Consider the following 19,577-nt stretch of genomic DNA (forward strand, 5'->3'; position numbering starts at 1 on the left):
ATATATTCTCCCACTGCTGTGGGCACCCGCCTCATACCAGCTATATCTTCATCCAATGCTGTGGGCACCTGCCTCATACCTGCTATATCTTCATCCAGTACTGTGGGCACCTGCCCCATACCTGCTATATCTTCATCCAATGCTGTGGGCACCTGCCTCATACCTGCTATATCTTCATCCAGTACTGTGGGCACCTGCCCCATACCAGCTATATCTTCATCCAATGCTGTGGGCACCTGCCCCATACCTGCTATATCTTCATCCAATGCTGTGGGCACATGCCTCATACCTGCTATATCTTCATCCAGTACTGTGGGCACCTGCCCCATACCTGCTATATCTTCATCCAATGCTGTGGGCACCTGCCTCATACCTGCTATATCTTCATCCAGTACTGTGGGCACCTGCCTCATACCTGCTTTATCTTCATCCAATGCTGTGGGCACCTGCCCCATACCTGCTATATCTTCATCCAATGCTCTGGGCACCTGCCTCATACCTGCTATATCTTCATCCAATGCTGTGGGCACCTGCCCCATACCAGCTATATCTTCATCCAATGCTGTGGGCACCTGCCCCATACCAGCTATATCTTCATCCAATGCTGTGGGCACCTGCCCCATACCAGCTATATCTTCTTCCACTGCTGTGGGTACCTGTCACATACCTGCTAAATCGCCTCCCACTGCTGTGGGCACCTGCTATTTCCGCAGCCACTGCTGTGGGGGAACCTGCCCCGTACCTGCTATCTCTCCCACTGCTGTGGGCACCTGCCCTATACCTGCTATATATTCCCCCACTGTTCTGGGCACCTGTCCCATACTTGTTATATCTTCTACAATTGCCGTGGGTACCTGCCTCATCCCCGCTATATCCCCTCGTTCTGCTGGGGGCAACTGCCTCATACCTGCTATATCTTCTACCACTACTCGGGACACCTGCCCCATACCTACTATATCTTCTACCACTACTGTGGAAACCTGCCCCATACCTGCTATATTTTCTACCACTGCTGTAGGCACCTGCCTCATACCAGCTATACCTCCGACCACTGTTGTGGGCACCTGCCCCGTACAAGCTATATCTCCTCCCACTACTGTGGGCACCTGCCCCATACCTGCTATATCTTCTCCCCACTGCTGTGGGCACCTGCTCCATACCTGCTATATCTTCATCCACTGCTGTGGGCACCTGCCCCATACCTGCTATATCTTCATCCAATGCTGTGGGCACCATCCCCTATAACTGCTATATCTTCATCCAATGCTGTGGGCACCTGTCCCATACCTGCTATATCTTCTACCACTAATGTGGGCACCTGCCCCATACCTGCTAATTCTCCTCCCATTGCTGTGGACACCTACCCCATACCTGCTATATCTCCTCCCACTGGTGTGTGCACCTGCCCCATACCTGCTATATCTTCTTCGACTGCTTTGAGCACCTGCCCCATACCTGCTATATCTTCTTCCACTACTGTGGGCACCTGCCTTATACCTGCTATATCTCCTCCCACTGGTGTGTGCACCTGCCCCATACCTGCTATATCTTCTTCGACTGCTGTGAGCACCTGCCCCATACCTGCTATATCTTCTTCCACTACTGTGGGCACCTGCCTCATACCTGCTATATTGCCTCCCACTGCTGTGGGCACCTGCTCCATACCTGCTATATCTCTGACCACCTCTGTGGGCACCTGCCTCATGCCTGCTATATCTTCTCCCACTGCTGTGGACACCTGCCCTCATACCTGCAATATATTCTCCCACTGCTGTAGGCACCTGTCTCATACCTGCCATATATTCTCCCAGTGCTGTGGGCACTTGCCACATACCTGCTATATATTCTCCTAGTGCTCTGGGCACCTACCCTCATACCTGCAATATATTCTCCCACTGCTGTAGGCACCTGTCTCATACATGCCATATATTCTCCCAGTGCTGTGGGCACCTGCCCCATACCTGCTATATCCTCTATCTCTGCTGTCAGCACCTGCTCCATACCTGCTATATATTCTCCCACTACTGTGGGCACCTGCCCCGTACCTGCTATATCTTCTCCCACTACTGTGGGCACCTACCTCATACCTGCTATATCCTCTACCACTGCTATGGGCACCTGCCCCATAGCTGCTATATATTCTCCCAATACTGTGGGCACCTGCCCCATACCTGCTATATCTCTGACTACGGCTGTGGGCACCTGCCCCATAGCTGCCATATATTCTCCCACTGCTGTGGTTACCTGCCCTATACCTGCTGTATATTCTCCCAGTACTGTGGGAACCTGCCCCATACCTGCTCTATATTCTCACACTGCTGTGAGCACCTGCCCCATATTTGCTATATCTTCTCCCACTGCTTTGGGCACCTGCCCCATACCTGCTATATATTCTCACACTGCTGTGAGCACCTGCCCCATATTTGCTATATCTTCTCCCACTGCTGTGGGCATCTACCTCATACCTGCTATATCCTCTACCACTGCTATGGGTACCTGCCCCATACCTGCTATATCTTCTCCCAATGCTGTGGGTACCTGCCCCATACCTGCTATATCTCCGTCCACGGCTGTGGGCACCTGCCCCATACCTGCTATATATTCTCCCACGGCTGTGGGCACCTGCCCCATACCTGCTATATATTCTCCCACTGCTGTGGGCACCTGCCCCATAGCTGCCATATATTCTCCCAGTGCTGTGGGCACCTACCCCATACCTGCTATATCTCCTCCCACTGGTGTGTGCACCTGCCCCATACCTGCTATATCTTCTTTGACTGCTGTGAGCACCTGCCCCATACCTGCTATATCTTCTTCCACTACTGTGGGCACCGGCCTCATACCTGCTATATTGCCTCCCACTGGTGTGGGCACCTGCTCCATACCTGCTATATCTCTGACCACCTCTGTGGGTACCTGCCTCATGCCTGCTATATCTTCTCCCACTGCTGTGGACACCTGCCCTCATACCTGCAATATATTCTCCCACTGCTGTAGGCACCTGTCTCATACCTGCCATATATTCTCCCAGTGCTGTGGGCACTTGCCACATACCTGCTATATATTCTCCTAGTGCTGTGGGCACCTACCCTCATACCTGCAATATATTCTCCCACTGCTGTAGGCGCCTGTCTCATACATGCCATATATTCTCCCAGTGCTGTGGGCACCTGCCCCATACCTGCTATATCGCCTCCCACTGCTGTGGGCACCTGCTCCATACCTGCTATATCTCTGACCGCCTCTGTGGGCACCTGCCCCATACCTGCTATATCTCCTCCCAGTGCTGTGGGCACCTGCCCTCATACCTGCAATATATTCTCCCACTGCTGTAGGCACCTGTCTCATACCTGCCATATATTCTCCCACGGCTGTGGGCACCTGCCCCATACCTGCTATATATTCTCCCACTGCTGTAGGCACCTGTCTCATACCTGCCATATATTCTCCCAGTGCTGTGGGCACTTGCCACATACCTGCTATATATTCTCCTAGTGCTGTGGGCACCTACCCTCATACCTGCAATATATTCTCCCACTGCTGTAGGCACCTGCTCCGTACCTGCTATATCTTCTCCCACTACTGTGGGCACCTACCTCATACCTGCTATATCCTCTACCACTGCTATGGGCACCTGCCCCATAGCTGCTATATATTCTCCCAATACTGTGGGCACCTGCCCCATACCTGCTATATCTCTGACTACGGCTGTGGGCACCTGCCCCATAGCTGCCATATATTCTCCCAGTGCTGTGGGCACCTGCCTCATACCTGCTATATATTCTCCCACTGCTGTGGGTACCTGCCCTATACCTGCTGTATATTCTCCCAGTGCTGTGGGAACCTGCCCCATACCTGCTCTATATTCTCACACTGCTGTGAGCACCTGCCCCATATTTGCTATATCTTCTCCCACTGCTGTGGGCATCTACCTCATACCTGCTATATCCTCTACCACTGCTATGGGTACCTGCCCCATACCTGCTATATCTTCTCCCAATGCTGTGGGTACCTGTGCCCCATACCTGCTATATATTCTCCCACTGCTGTGGGCACCTGCCCCATACCTGCTATATCTCCGGCCACGGCTGTGGGCACCTGCCCCATACCTGCTCTATATTCTCCCACTGCTGTGGGCACCTGCCCCATACCTGCTCTATATTCTCCCACTGCTGTGGGCACCTGCCCCATAGCTGCCATATATTCTCCCAGTGCTGTGGGCACCTACCCCATACCTGCTATATCTCCGACCACGGCTGTTGGCACCTGCCCCATACCTGCTATATCCTCTACCACGGCTGTTGGCACCTGCCCCATACCTGCTATATCCTCTACCACGGCTGTTGGCACCTGCCCCATACCTGCTATATCCTCTCCCACTGCTGTGGGTACCTGCCCCATAGCTGCCATATATTCTCCCAGTGCTGTGGGCACCTGCCCCATACCTGCTATATCCTCTACCACGGCTGTTGGTACCTGCCCCATAACTGCTATATCCTCTCTCACTGCTGTTGGCACCTGCCCCATACCTGCTATATATTCTCCCACGGCTGTTGGCACCTGCCCCATACCTGCTATATATTCTCCCACTGCTGTGGGCACCTGCCCCATAGCTGCTATATATTCTCCCAATACTGTGGGCACCTGCCCCATAGCTGCCATATATTCTCCCAGTGCTGTGGGCACCTACCCCATACCTGCTATATCCTCTACCACGGCTGTTGGCACCTGCCCCATAACTGCTATATCCTCTCCCACTGCTGTGGGCACCTGCCCCATACCTGCTATGCAGGTGGGATGTGGAGCTCCCTCCATCCTCCTCCTATGATGTGGTGGTCCTCGGTCTGCGGGGTAAGGCGCCCCCCAGCATCCTCCCCACTTCTCCTTACACCTCCCGTATCACACACAGAGTGACGCTTTCATATCACCCATTCTTTATTTCTCCCGTGCCCCCTCTCCGCGGACTTATACCTTTTTTTTCCATCCTCTTCAATAATGCTCTTTCTTCTCTCGGAAGCCCTCCCTCTCCTCCTCCGCCGTCTTGTCTAGCAGCAGCTGCAGTGCGCATGCGCGGCGGCCGCTCTGCCAGCGCTGGGTCTGCGAGACAAGGGGGGAAAGCAGCAGCAGACAGATAGGGCAGCAGAGCCGCCGTGGCTGCCAGCCGCTACCCTCCACCTCCTTGTGATCCTCCTTCCCCGTTGGTGAGGGCAGAACAAATAAAACTTCAAGGAGGAGGACTGGGAGGCTGCCCCAACCCCTAGGCATGGCCAGCTCGGTGAGTACGGGGGGTGGAACAAACCCTTCTGCTTGATGCAGCCTCTGCAGACCGGCGCTGCCATCACCAATCTGGATTACTAGCCTTCCTCTAGATGCTTCTTCTGCTCCGGCCATTCTGATCACAGCTGCCCGCGGTCCGGGAGGGCATGCGCCGGAGCCGACCGGACAGTGGATGGGCATATGGACCGGCGAGTGGATGTGAACGTGCGGACCCCCTAGGAGGGGCGCTGGGATGATGCGGGCTGGCTGAGCACCTGGCGGAGCATGGAGCTGGAGTAGCGCCGTCCCCATGAGGAGCGCCGCACCACCGACCACCGGATCGTTGCATGTAGATTTATTCGTCTTGTAGTCGCTGCTGGATTACCCGCTAGGAGGAGAGATCACAGTGGATCGCCATCAGCAGGCACCTGCAGGGATCGGGCGGGATCACCCTTGGATCGGCAGGAGGACCGTGGATCTACAGGCTGATAGGACCGGAGGCGCCGCTAGCATGGTGCGTTGTGTGCCGGGCAGGAAGGGGTTACCCCAGTGACAGCCCCCCCCCCCTGTACACCTAGCTGCCGCTGCCGCACATACCCTTACACTGCTGCCATATGGACGGCTCAGGCCGGGACCCCTAGCGGCAGCAGGAGAGACGCGCTCCCATTGGTTGCTATGGGAAACTGCCCTGCGGGGTCACGTGACCGCACCGTGATGGGGGCACCTCAGCGGTAATGCCACCGTCTCCCTCCGTGCTGCACATGGCGGTGTATTGTCTGCCGTCCGCCTTACACGGAGGACCGGGAGCCTCACGGCCGGCAGCACGGTGCGTGGTTGTAGGCTGCGCCGGTGACAGGACTGGCGGATCCTGTACCTCGTATCTGCTGCCCTTCCTCATCTATTGGCCCCATATCTACTATCTGCCTCCATATTTACCCCATATCTATCCTCATATCTACCGTACTTCAGATCTATCCTTATATACTGTTTACCTCATATCTGCCTCATCTATCCTCATATCTGCTGTCCTTCCTCATCTATTGGCCTCATATCTACTATCTGCCTCCATATTTACCCCATATGTATCCTCATATCTATCTATTTATCTATCCTTATCTGCTATTTACCTCATATCTGCCTCATCTATTCTCATATCTGCTGTCCATCCTCATCTATTGGCCTCATATATACCACGGTATCTACCTCCATGTTGACCCCATATGTATCATCATATCGTTTATCTACTATTAACCTCATATCTACCTCATCTATTCTCATTTCTACTGTTTACTTATATCTGCCATCTACTTTCATATGTGCCCCATATTTATCCTTATATCTACCTCATATCTGCTACATATTTGTTTCATATTTACCTCATGTCTAGTATCTACCTCATTTCTATCTACCTCCATATTTATCCCATATGTATCCTCATCTACTCTCTACCTCATCTATCCTCATATCTACTTCAGATCTATCATCCTCTACTATTTGCCTCATATCTACCTCCATATTTATCCCATATCTATCCTCATATCTCTCCATCCTCATCTACTATTTACCTTATATCTACTTCCTATCTACTCTTTACCTCGTATCCCTCTCTTTATCCTCTCTTGTATAGCGCTGCGGAATATGTTGGTGCTATACAAATATGATGATTATTATCCTCATATCTACCATCTTTGAAGGGTTCAGTCAGTAGCTAATACACCAAGTAATCGGAATCTCTGTTCACATTTGTTACTTTCTGCCTTCGGCTTCATTGCTTATTGCGCATCATGCTGATCTATATAATAATGCAGGCGCGCTATAAGACAACGTGGGAAATAAATCCTCATGGAGCCTATAAAAATGTCAGCCACGATCTTGGTGTGAGCAGAGCTGTCTACACTGCCTAGAGGGGCACCTTCCTGCCATCGCTTCGACGGAAGACTACGGTGTGCGCCGCTGTGCAGGCCTGCAGCACGTCGCTGTACCCGCCGGCAGCATCGGTAGTACGCGACAGTACAGGCCTGCCGCCGCTGGTAGTATGCCACTCTACAGGCCTGCAGCCCCCACCGCCGCTGGTAGCGCGCCACTCTACAGGCCTGCCGCCGCTGGTAGCGCGCCACTGTACAGGCCTCAAGCTGCTGGCAGCATCGGTAGCGCACCACTGTACAAGCCTGCAGCCGCCACCGCTGGTAGTGTGCCACTGTACGGGCCTGCAGCCGCCGGCAGCATCAGTAGCCTTACATTATTAGAAAAAAATAGCCTTCCAGAAGGTGTTTCCTGCAGGATCCCTGTGGATACATTTGGCGTATGCGCTTCACCCAACTATTCACACGGCCAATGTTCTTGCGCAGGTTCTGTCCGTGTCAGGCGCTAGCTCGCACGGTAAAATAAACTATAAAATCGCGTATCCCGCTTCCGTGCGGTTCTTGAATGACAGCAGGACATGTAATCTGCACTGTCCTTGTGCCGTGAGTCCGAGCGAGCTGTGCCCGTGTGAATACGGCCTCGGGTTCATATATCTGCTGCTTCCGTCCGGACGCCTGCATCCATCTGCCCACTGGTGGCTATTATACAGTAGTGGTCTCCGGCTGACCGTCAGTTGGACCGATCTCTACATGTCCTGCTTGTGCAAGAATGGAACTGATATAAGTTGGTGACGGGCTAACAGGCAGGCTCCATGACTGATTCCCCACGTTGACTTATGATGCGTCCAGCACGCTTGCGCTAATTATTACATATGTTAGATCGGCATGCCGAGTAATTCTGACCATCAATAGACAATGAAGCCGAAGGAACAGATGAGAAGAGATCTGATGGATCTACAAACTGAACCCTTAAGATGATGGCTGAGGATAGATGATCCTCCTTGGCTGTAGCTCCTCAGGACTTGGAGCTTCCATGACTGACAACATTGTTGCTCTTCATGGTTTCCTCATCAGTTACTTTGTTACTGTTCACCTCCATCCTTTGACAGGCAGCGGATTAGCCCATTCCCAGGTCTGAAGCCCTCCTTATTCCCCTGGTGGTTGGGTTTAGCTGGATGGCCGACCTCTTGAGCCTTTCCCTAGGGTTCTTGTGCCCGTGTCTGAGCCTAGTTCTGTGCACCCTCCGGCCACGGGCGTTCTTCCTTTGTGCTTTAATGGGTTTGTTTGTTTTGGGGTTGCTTGTCAGGCTACATATCAGCGTGGTACCTGAAGCCCTCTTTGTTTTCTTAGGTCTTCACTTAAAAACAAACACCCTTTCCATGAAGGAGGGGAAAGTAGTGATCATGGGGTGAATACACAATTGGTTAAAGCCTGGGGGTCTTCAGTGAAACCTGATCACAAGCTGGATAACACACAGCTATTGTAAGGCGCTCACCGTGACCTTGTGGCTTCATGCGGCTCTGTGCATATCTGACATTCTGGGATACGTTTGGGATTGGAGTGATTGACGTACAATAAGGATACATGCAACGGTGTCTAACGTAAGGGCCGGGCTCACACAAGCGTGACGTCTGCCGCTGCCAGGGCACAATGACATGGCGTACTGCCTGTGTGCCGCCCGTCGCCCTGTACTATCTTGGTGTCCATGCGCACATAATACGATTTTTCTTGAGTTTGTATTTTACGCAATTAGTGTGAGGCGTAACGTGGCCGCCTCTGGGAGATCGGTACAGCGTATTCCACGCGCCAAACGTGAGCGGTTAATATGCTATATTGACACGCTGGCCAGATATGGATAATTATGTCCGATTTTAATTACTGTAGGAAGACTTGAATCCCCTCCGCAAAAGATGCTCTAAAACCTCACAATGATGACTGCAGACAGACGGAAAAACATGACGGAATATTGCGCTGAGGGATATGCTGTCCCTGGAGTCCGCAGTTGGTTGTTTGGATTTGGTGCAGAATTGCTGGTAGGATTCGGCTATTCTTAATTCTGCACCATAAATCACACGGTAGCAGCGCCGATTTGGGAGCTGAATATTCGGCAGGAGGACGTATTCTGCAACACTTGTGGAATATTCCGTCCTGCCGGTGTGAAACGTCCCTAAGGTTTATTTCACACATCCCATAATAGTTGTGAGATTCCCACTGCGGAATCCCCTCCGAAATGTAGCATCTCCATTCAGTAAATGGGGTGTAACCGACCCTGTGCCCTTACAGCGTAGAACACATGGCTGAGGCTTTGAGTCGTGTTGCAGATTCTCGGATCCGCAGTCTGGTTCTCTTGTGGCTATTTTCTGGCTGATCGCCTTCATCTCAATCTCAGTGAAATCCACTTAATCATTTGCAGAATTTGGCGCAAAATTTTAGTGTGAATTCACAGCAGAAATTGCGAATAGTGTGTGAAATCAGCCGCATGCCGGAGCCCGATGCAGACTCCGACCCTGTGCCCAGCCGCCATCAGCGCTGCCTGTATGTTCTGTGCCCGTTGGCTATCCGCAGCACAGATTTTTATTTTTTTGTAACTCCTGCTTTTTCCACGGAATTTGCAGCCCATCTGCAATGTCAATTGCGCGCCGGCCGCATGTCAGATGGCTTCCATTGACTTCAATGGAAGCGTTCCATGCTGAATCAGCCAAAAAATGGAGCATGCTGCGATTTTAATTTTTTTTTTGTCATTCGCAAGCAGAAACCGCAATTGGTTTCCACTCGTGTGCATTAGGCCTCGTTGACACGGATGACAAAGTCGCACCAAACTGCATGTATGTGAAGCCCAGGCTTTCCTATGGGTTAATGCACATATGCGATGCTTTGTAGCATGCAACATCCCGACACAAAAACCTTGCAGGTTTCGCGATATGCGCACGACTCACGAGGTTTTGTAGCCCATGCTTCCCTATGGAGCCTTTTTCTTTGTTGCATTATATCACACGAAAACGCGATTTTTCGTGCGATGCAACTTTGACAGTTGGTGAATCCTGCTGTCAAAGACCTAAGGCCTCATGTCCACGGGCAAAAGAAGAATTAAAATCCACAGCGGATTTTAAATCTTCTCCTGCCCGCGGATCCGCACCCCATAGGGATGCATTGACCACCGGCGGGTAGATAAATACCTGCGGATGGTCAATAAAAGGGATTTAAAAAAAAAAATGGAGCATGAAAACAAATGGACCATGCTCCGTTTTCGTGCGGGTCTCCCGCGGGGACGGCTCCCGCGGGCTTCTATTGAAGCCTATGAAAGCCGTCCGGATCCGCGGGAGACCAAAATCGGAATTTACTCACCCGCTCCGGTTCTTCCCTTCGCCGTGGCTCCATCTTCTCTCTGTCGCAGCCGGATCTTTTTTCTTTGGGCTGGCCCATGCGCGGGGCACGTCACCGACTACTCTAACTTAATACGAATGAGGGTGAATGCCCACTGACGGATTCCTACTGCGTTTCCCGCGTCGTAAATCTGCAGCTATTGGGTACTATTGAACGTAATGACCTCTGTGAAGTCAGCACCCCATCTTTCGAAAAAGTTATTTTTTTTATAAGTTCTGGATGCACCCCAAAGAGTTCTAGAGTTCCCTATTAATTTTAAAAATAGTTCTAGCGAATTAGGCAAAAAAATCAACAAATGTATCTCTGCGGTGCTAACTTCCAAAAATGATATTACTAAATCAGCGAGAACTTTGTAAATATGGGTATTAGAGCTTCGAGCATTAAGAGTTTTCTTCAGAACTCTTGAGGTGCTACCCAGAACTCTAATAAAATCGCAGGATTTCCCAAAATTTTTTTTACACATAACTGAAATTTTTGGATCCGGCATTTGAAAATCAGCGAGAACTTTGTAAATATTGGTTCTAGAGCTTTGAGCATTAAGAGTTTTCTTCAGAACTCTTGAGGTGCTAACCAGAACTCTTATAAAATCGCAGGATTTAAAAAAAAATTATTTACACAAATCCGCAGCGGCGGCTTCTGCCGGCTTAGACGCAGCGGATTTGCCATCCCGTGTGGACGAGATTTCTGAGATTTCTCAGCTGTCATTCAGCTGAGAGCTGCCCCTGATTGGCCCCTGCGCTGAGCCAATCAGAGGCAGCACTCACTCACCCATTCATGAATGGGTGTGAGTGAGAGTTGCCTCTGATTGGTCAGGCTGTGACCAATCAGAGGCAGCTCATTCAGCAGGCGGGGATTTTAAAGCCCCGGCTGCTGAATACTACTCTGAGCAGTTCAGGAGAACTGCCGGCCAGCCGCGGCTGAACTCCGTCTGCCGGGACCAGGTGAGTATATATATTTTTTTGTTTTTACACATTTCTGGATGAATTTCAGGGAAGGGCTTATATTTTTAAGCCCTTCCCGAAAATTTATCGTGAGATCGCCCACAGCCCATTGCTTTCAATGGAGCTGGCTGTATTGCCGGTTCCATTGAATTCAATGCGCTGGACAGCGCTGAACTGCTCCGGGCTGTTTCTATTGAAACGTGGCTAAGAGCAGATTTTGGGGGCGATTTTTCGGCCCCGGTCACGCGATTTGCGGATGTGCATCCGTCTTGCGATCCGCAAATCGCGGGGAAAAACGCCCGTGTGACCAAGGCTTGATTTTCAAATGCCGGATCCAAAAATTTCAACGTTATGGATAAATAATTTTTTTTTTTTTTGAAATCCCATGATTTTCTAAGAGTTCTGGGTAGCACCTCAAGAGTTCTGAAGAAAACTCTTAATGCTCGAAGCTGTAGAACCAATATTTACAAAGTTCTCGCTGATTTTTAGATGCCAGATCAAAAAAATTTCAGTTATTAAGTGTAAATACTTTTTGGGAAATCCTGCGATTTTATTAGAGTTCTAGGTAGCACCTCGAGAGTTCTGAAGAAAACTCTTAATGCTCGAAGCCCTAGAACCAATATTTACAAAGTTCTCGCTGATTTTTAGATGCCGGATCAAAAGAATTTCAGTTATTATGTGTAAATATTTTTGGGGGAAATCCCGCGATTTTATAAGAGTTCTGGATAGCACCTCAAGAGTTCTGAAGAAAACTCTTAATGCTCGAAGCTCTAGAACCAATATTTACAAAGTTCTCGCTGATTTTTAGATGCCTGATCCAAAAATTTCAGTTATGTGTAAAAAAAAAAAATTTGGGAAATCCTGCAATTTTATAAGAGTTCTGGTTAGCACCTCAAGAGTTATGAAGAAAACTCTTAATGCTCGAAGCCCTAGAACCAATATTTACAAGGTTCTCGCTGATTTTCAAATCCCGGATCCAAAAATTTCAGTTATGTAAAAAAAATTTGGGAGGAAATCGCGCGATTTTATTAGAGTTCTGGGTAGCACCTCAAGAGTTCTGAAGAAAACTTTTAATGCTCGAAGCTCTAGAACCAATATTTACAAAGTTCTCTCTGATTTTTAGATGCTTGATCCAAAAATTTCAGTTATGTGTAACAAAATTTTTGGGAAATCACGCAATTTTGTAAGAGTTCTGGGTAGCACCTCAAGAGTTCTGAAGAAAACTCTTAATGCTCGAAGCTGTAGAACCAAAATTTACAAAGTTCTTCCTGATTTTTAGATGCCGGATCAAAAAAATTTCAGTTATTATGTGTAAAAAATTTTGGGGGGAAATCCTGCGATTTTATAAGAGTTCTGGTTAGCACCCCAAGAGTTCTGAAGAAAACTCTTAATGCTCGAAGCTCTAGAACCAAAATTTACAAAGTTCTCGCTGATTTTCAAATGCCGGATCCAAAAAGTTCAGTTATTATGTGTAAATAATTTTTTGGGAAATCCTGCGATTTTATAAGAGTTCTGGGTAGCACCTCAAGAGTTCTGAAGAAAACTCTTAATGCTCGAAGCTCTAATACCCATATTTACAAAGTTCTCGCTGATTTTCAAATGCCGGATCCAAAAAGTTCCGTTATTATGTGTAAATAATTTTTTGGGAAATCCTGCGATTTTATAAGAGTTCTGGGTAGCACCTCAAGAGTTCTGAAGAAAACTCTTAATGCTCGAAGCTCTAATACCCATATTTACAAAGTTCTCGCTGATTTTCAAATGCCGGATCCAAAAAGTTCCGTTATTATGTGTAAATAATTTTTTGGGAAATCCTGCGATTTTATAAGAGTTCTGGGTAGCACCTCAAGAGTTCTGAAGAAAACTCTTAATGCTCGAAGCTCTAATACCCATATTTACAAATTTCTCGCTGATTTTCAAATGCCGGATCCAAAAAGTTCAGTTATTATGTGTAAATAATTTTTTGGGAAATCCTGCGATTTTATAAGAGTTCTGGGTAGCACCTCAAGAGTTCTGAAGAAAACTCTTAATGCTTGAAGCTCTAATACCCATATTTACAAAGTTCTCGCTGATTTTCAAATGCCGGATCCAAAAAGTTCCGTTATTATGTGTAAATAATTTTTTGGGAAATCCTGCGATTTTATAAGAGTTCTGGGTAGCACCTCAAGAGTTCTGAAGAAAACTCTTAATGCTCGAAGCTCTAATACCCATATTTACAAAGTTCTCGCTGATTTAGTAATATCATTTTTGGAAGTTAGCACCGCAGAGATACATTTGTTGATTTTTTTGCCTAATTCGCTAGAACTATTTTTAAAATTAATAGGGAACTCTAGAACTCTTTGGGGTGCATCCAGAACTTATAAAAAAAATAACTTTTTCGAAAGATGGGGTGCTGACTTCACAGAGGTAACGTAATGGCTTTCTGCCTTCCAACGCTCACATGCCGAATTCTACCACGGATTTCCGCAGCAGGAGATGTATCGTGGCATGTTTTAATTACCACAGATTTACGCCACGGGCGGTTTCTATTGATATATAGCGTTAATGGAGACTGCGGAATTCTGCGCTCACCAGCACGCTCTTTGTTTTTAATCGCTGTACTCCCACAGCGTTTCCCGTGACGCTCGTGGGCATGAGGCCTAAAGCGCCCACTATGTGCACATCGCTATGAAACGTAAGGTTATGCGATGAGTTCTGAGGCTGGAGGCACTAGATCAGAAACCGGACACAATCCTGAATGGTAACTTAAATCTGTTTTTACTTTCCAAGGAGGGACTTTTCACGCGGTACGAAATTACGCTGCAAGACGCAACCAAATCGCAGTTGTGGAGTTGTCCACCAAAATCCGCGGGTCTAACTGCGCAGTTTGATCCGGAATCGCAGGCACGTTTTTAAGCCATTTTCAATTCCGGTTTGAAATCAGCAATCGGCTTCTGGATTTTGGTGCAGATCTTACAATGGCGCATGGTGCGTTGTGCGGCCTGTTCCTTCCCATGTGAAGGGTCCCCGAAGGCTCGTACTGATGAGCGTCAGTCCTTAAGTTAGAGTGGTCATTTCAGACCAGATCAGTGGACTCTACAATACACGGTAGTGACTACCGTGTTTCCCCCGAAAATAAGACAGTGTCTTATATTAATTTTTGTTCAAAAAGGTTTAACTTTTTTACATGTATAGCTGCCTGGACACTATTTAAATTGACTTTTTAAATTTACTGTTAGCAGGGCTTAATTTTGGAGTAGGGCTTATATTTCAAGCATCCTCAAAAAGCCTGAAAAATCATTTTGCATCCTCAAAAGTTCTGGAAAATCATGCTATGGCCGGCTGCACACGGCCGTGACTGGCTACGCCGCGGAATTCCGCGGTGGAGCCTGTCACGGCGCCCCCCAGAGACCCCCAAACTTACCTGCAGATCCAGTGTCCTCAGTCCCACATGACGCTTCGGCGTGACGTGCCACAGCGTCATGTGACACGCCGGCCATGTCACGTGATGCGCCCACTGCGGCGGAGAGGGGATTTCACGCTATCTTCCGCTGTGCTACAGTGGAAGATAGCGTGAACGGACGGCTTCCATTGACTGCAATGGAAGCCGTCCGCTCGTACACCAGCGGCAAATAGAGCATGCGGCGGGTGAGGACGGGAGATTTCACAGTGCGGAATTCCGTGGTGGAATCCCGCACCGTGTGCCCTGCGCTATTTGGTTCAATAGAACCTAATAGCTGCGGGCAACGCGGCGGAAATCCGTCAGTGGGAAGGAGCCCTATGTCTTATTTTCAGGGTATGTCTTATTTTCAGGGAAACAGGGTAGGGCTGTGCACGCAGCCCTCGTACCGCCGGTCGCTGTATCTCATGTGTTTATAAATACAGATTTGTGTGTTTTGAAACTTTTTCAGACTTCATTAAAGTCAAATATCCCCTTAATAAAATAAAAGTGCACATTGTCTATAAGCTCGGCTCTCCAGAGTTGGTGCGCTCGGTGGGCACATGGGCGCCATTCATGTGGTTGGCCTGATGGGTGTATAGAGAAGGATGTATTGTACCAACCCAAGAATGGCTATCCGTGTCAATCACATGTAGACTGGGCAATATGTTACTATGGCAGATGTCGTGACATAGAAGATGTCGTGACATGTGACACAGGATGTTACATTTGTCACATTTACAAAATGTTCTGTTTTTGCCGAGTGACGTTTCCGTTCTACAAATGGTTTTGTGTTACTGTGGAGGTTTTCCTTGTTTCCATGTAATAACCTGATACAATACTCCCCGTCTCCCATACAATCAATGACTGCTGATCAGTTGGCGTGTGCCTATAGGAGGGGGACTCCCAGGCTTAAATATAGAACGTTTAATAATAGTATTTTAGGGGATTTCACATAAAATGTGTGCTGGCAATGCCGCCCGTGTTTACCTCCCGTTACATGGTTTATCCGGTTCTTCCATTCCTAAAGTAAATATTGCCTCCAGATAGGTTTATTACATGGTTGTTGATTCGCATCCGTTCAGCTGACATTCCTTCTGCTGCAGTCATTATTGCTTGATTGTGTTTGCATGGCATCAGCTTGAGATTGGCATGACGTGAGACCACTGATCTGCCACCATGTGAGGCTTTATCCCGCAGCGGTACTCCTCGCTGATATGGGATATCTCTATCTCCTGGTTGTTTCTTAAATTGTATCCATGTAGTGAAAGCAGAGTCCGCTCTTACCTGTTGTCTACTGGATCTTGGTAATGGTTTACCAAGACGGTACTGTGGCGCGGCACGTGCCCGTTCATATGGCGCATGAGACCGGGACTCTACATGTATCTTTACTAAGCCAATTTGAGAAGACTACCCAAAACTGCAGCGGACAATGCTTTTCGAGCAGTGATCTGGTGGCCCAGCATGCATACGTTGGTACACCTGATATTCCGGTGATCGAACTTACATCCTTTAGAGCGGTCTTGATGTATGATATTGAAGTTCCCATGTACCCCATATACCCAGAATCCTCTTCTGTTCCCAAGCCTACTGACTTGCCTTGTCTTCTTTGCAGTGTGCTGTACAAGTAAAGCTAGAGCTGGGTCATCGGGCCCAGGTTAGGAAGAAACCAACACTTGAGGGCTTCACGCACGATTGGATGGTATTTGTCCGAGGGCCGGAGCACAGTAACATTCAGCACTTTGTGGAGAAAGTTGTTTTTCACTTACATGAAAGCTTTCCAAGACCGAAACGAGGTAAGGAGCCACTCTGCCATCTTCACATGTCTGAGCGGTGATGAAGGGCTCAGATATGTGATATCTTACCTGGATATACTGTATGAATGAATGGAGTGAAGCAGGCGTTCTAATGGAAGGGCTTGAGTCTATGCTAATGGACATTGGATCTAATAGTCAATGTGAACGTTGTGTTTATTATAAGGGGTGTAGTGCATGTTGTCAGCATTGTATCCAAGGGGGAGACGGTACAATGCCTCTACAGCGCCACCACCTGGAAGGTGGCTTCCTTATAAGGGTTCGTTTGCATTTTTGTTGGGGCTTCTTGTCTCAATGTTCCACTTTTGGAGCAGAAAAAAGGTAATAACAGAAACCCAGCAGAATGGAAGCAAATTGAAACTTTTTTTGTTTTTAAACCCATTGAAATCAATGGGGAAAAAACGGAAACGTTTAATTCCTTTTTTCTCAAAAATGGAACATAGAGACGGAAATCCCTACCGCCGCCGAGCCTCTGTACCGCACTTACCTGTACTGTTGACATCAATAGAGACCGTCCATGCGGATTCCACGTTAAATAGAGCATGCTGCTATTTCTTTTTGCTCGGGGAATACGCATTTTGTATCCGCAAGTGCGAAGGAAAATTGGAAAATGCGTGCCTTTCAGTACCCGCGTTTTACCGCAGAAAGTCAGCGCTGATGCAGATCAATTAAGAACCGCTCGTGGGACCCCCGGCCTCACGCAGATGTGAACGGGCCCCTACTGCGCCTCCAGTTCTCACAAGCGTTGTCACATGGCTGAGGATGTAGGGCAACCAGAGTCTCCATGAGAGCAGGCGCCCATCTACAGCCATTGCAGTAAGCCGCTACTGTTTTTGCAAGTTTTTGGTTTATTGTTTCTCTGTTTCACCTACTAAACCTATTTTGCATAATTTTCTGTATCCGCGCTGATGATATTTAGTGGTAACTGCTGGCTAGATGGTTTATACAATAAGTGTTACTTTGTGGGTAAACAGTTTGTTTCCTTGGGACAGGAGAAGTTGTTGTTTGTCTGCAGTAAGTATATAAATGAGCGCTGTCCCCCCGGGCCGCTAGCCAACCGTCTCATATTCCATATCCGCTGAATGATATTGCTGTTAGATCGCATGCTGCCTGTCTGTGGAGACCTTACTGCTCACATATGGAACGTTGGAGTTGTAGAATGTTTACCTTCCAGAGTTTACCCAGGCGGACCTCCCATCTTGGTTTAATGGATACATTGCATACTTCACCCTTTGATTTGAGTTTCTGTGTAAATAGTTCAGGAAATGCATTAGTCCCTCCGTGGTCCCTATATGTTCCTGCTGCTCGGGTCTGATCTCCTTGCTGGAAACATTCGCTTACATTGATTTATTTTGGATATGTGTCATTGTTAACACGCTTAGGCCTTATTCACACGGGCTACACAAAAAATCACACAATTCTGTAGCCCGTGTGACTAAGGCCCTGAATTGTTGAATCTACTGATGTATTGGGGAATCCGGAGGGATTTGAGTTCATGTTATTGTTCCGGACCCGTAATCTATTAGAGTGCAGACCCCAGAATGACTGTATTACATGGATGGCGCACTCATTTCAAGGACAAGTGTTTGTTGCCTCGTTTCTCCTGAGGTGGCGCTGCCGGGTTTCCTCACCGATGGACACTTGTGGCCCGGCAGCAGGGGCTTCCACTTATAGCTTATTAAGGGATTCATGTAATAAAAGATTAAGAACGGACCGTGCTTTATATACTGGAGGTGGATGAAGAGAACTAAAGCCGCTAACTTGTATCTTGCAGCGCCGCCCTAGTGGCAGGATTGTGGGAATCAATTTATTTCCATCAGTCTGTTATTGTATTGGTTAGAGCCAATTGCCAAATTCAATGTGTTAGTGATTGTATGTTAAGGCCGGCTGCACATGAACGGATTTGCATTGCGTCCGCCTTCGGATTCCGCAGCGAGTGCCGCCCATAGTATGCTAAGGCAAAGCGCTTTTTCCTATTTTTCTGCTTGCGGAGGAAAAATCGCAGCATGCTCCACTTCTGTGCGGATTCTACACGGACGACTTTCATTAAAGTCAATGGAAGCCGTCCAACGCGCGGCCCTTCCGCAACGACATTGCAGAAAGGTCATGGATTCTGGATCATCGCCTAAAAAAAAAAAACTGTACTGCGCATGTCCAACAGCTCACCACGTGGACCATCCGCAGTACAGCCGGTGAAGAAAAGCAGGTACCCACAGATGCCCGCTGGGTACAGGGTTGGATTCCGCTGCGGGCTCCCGTATGCTGAATCCAACCCAGTCGTGTGCAGCCGGCCTTAGGTGTACATTGTAGCCGGAAGTAATACTCACATATGGCCATGAATCAAAAGTATTGTATATTCCCAAAATGTCTGATCTTGGCTCTGCTCTGGAGGCTCCATGGTGTACTTGGTCCAAAGTTCTGGATTAAGTAGCAGAATGTGATAAATGCCAAGCAGTGTGACGAAAAATCAACGGACCCAATTTTAGTCATTGGGGTTCATTGGGTGCTGCCTGTGGTGTGAGAAGATGTGATGGAGATGGGCAACGGAAATATTAACAGATGTGACCAGCCCAATATGCCAATTATAAAGGACCGGCCTTCTCTTCTGACACAAGGGGAAAACTGCAGTACTTCTATCCTGAAATAATAATAAACTGCAGTACTTCTATCCTGAAATAATAATACACTGCAGCCCCCCAGCCAGCTGGCTGTGTCATCGGGGCACAATGCTGTCCGCACATCCTCATCCCGGCTTTATGCTCCCATACAATATACCAATAAAAGCCGCATTTTAGCTTTTCGTAAGACCTCATTCTTATGTGTATTGTGTGGACTGCAGTAACGCTGAAATGATGGGAGTCTTACACGGTTTTGTTATTTCATCCTCTGCGGACTGTTTGTGCTA

General features: G+C 48.3%; 1 protein-coding gene across 5 annotated transcripts in view; it reads left to right on the plus strand.

The window, feature by feature from the left end:
* The window catches only part of MLLT3 (MLLT3 super elongation complex subunit), a 234,083-nt gene that overhangs the window by 30,102 nt on the left and 184,404 nt on the right, over positions 1-19,577 (plus strand). For 2 of the 5 annotated variants that reach the window (XM_066604334.1, XM_066604335.1), the window contains exons 1-2: positions 5,109-5,275; positions 16,474-16,654. In XM_066604334.1, coding sequence (XP_066460431.1) covers positions 5,264-5,275; positions 16,474-16,654 — 193 coding nt within the window. In that variant the 5' untranslated portion in view covers positions 5,109-5,263. Of the gene's footprint in view, positions 1-5,108; positions 5,771-16,473; positions 16,655-19,577 lie in introns of those variants that run through there. The other 3 variants (XM_066604337.1, XM_066604336.1, XM_066604333.1) reach the window with 2 other exon arrangements.

This window comes from Eleutherodactylus coqui, chromosome 5, assembly GCF_035609145.1.
Source record: "Eleutherodactylus coqui strain aEleCoq1 chromosome 5, aEleCoq1.hap1, whole genome shotgun sequence".
Classification (NCBI taxonomy): Eukaryota; Metazoa; Chordata; class Amphibia; order Anura; family Eleutherodactylidae; genus Eleutherodactylus; species Eleutherodactylus coqui.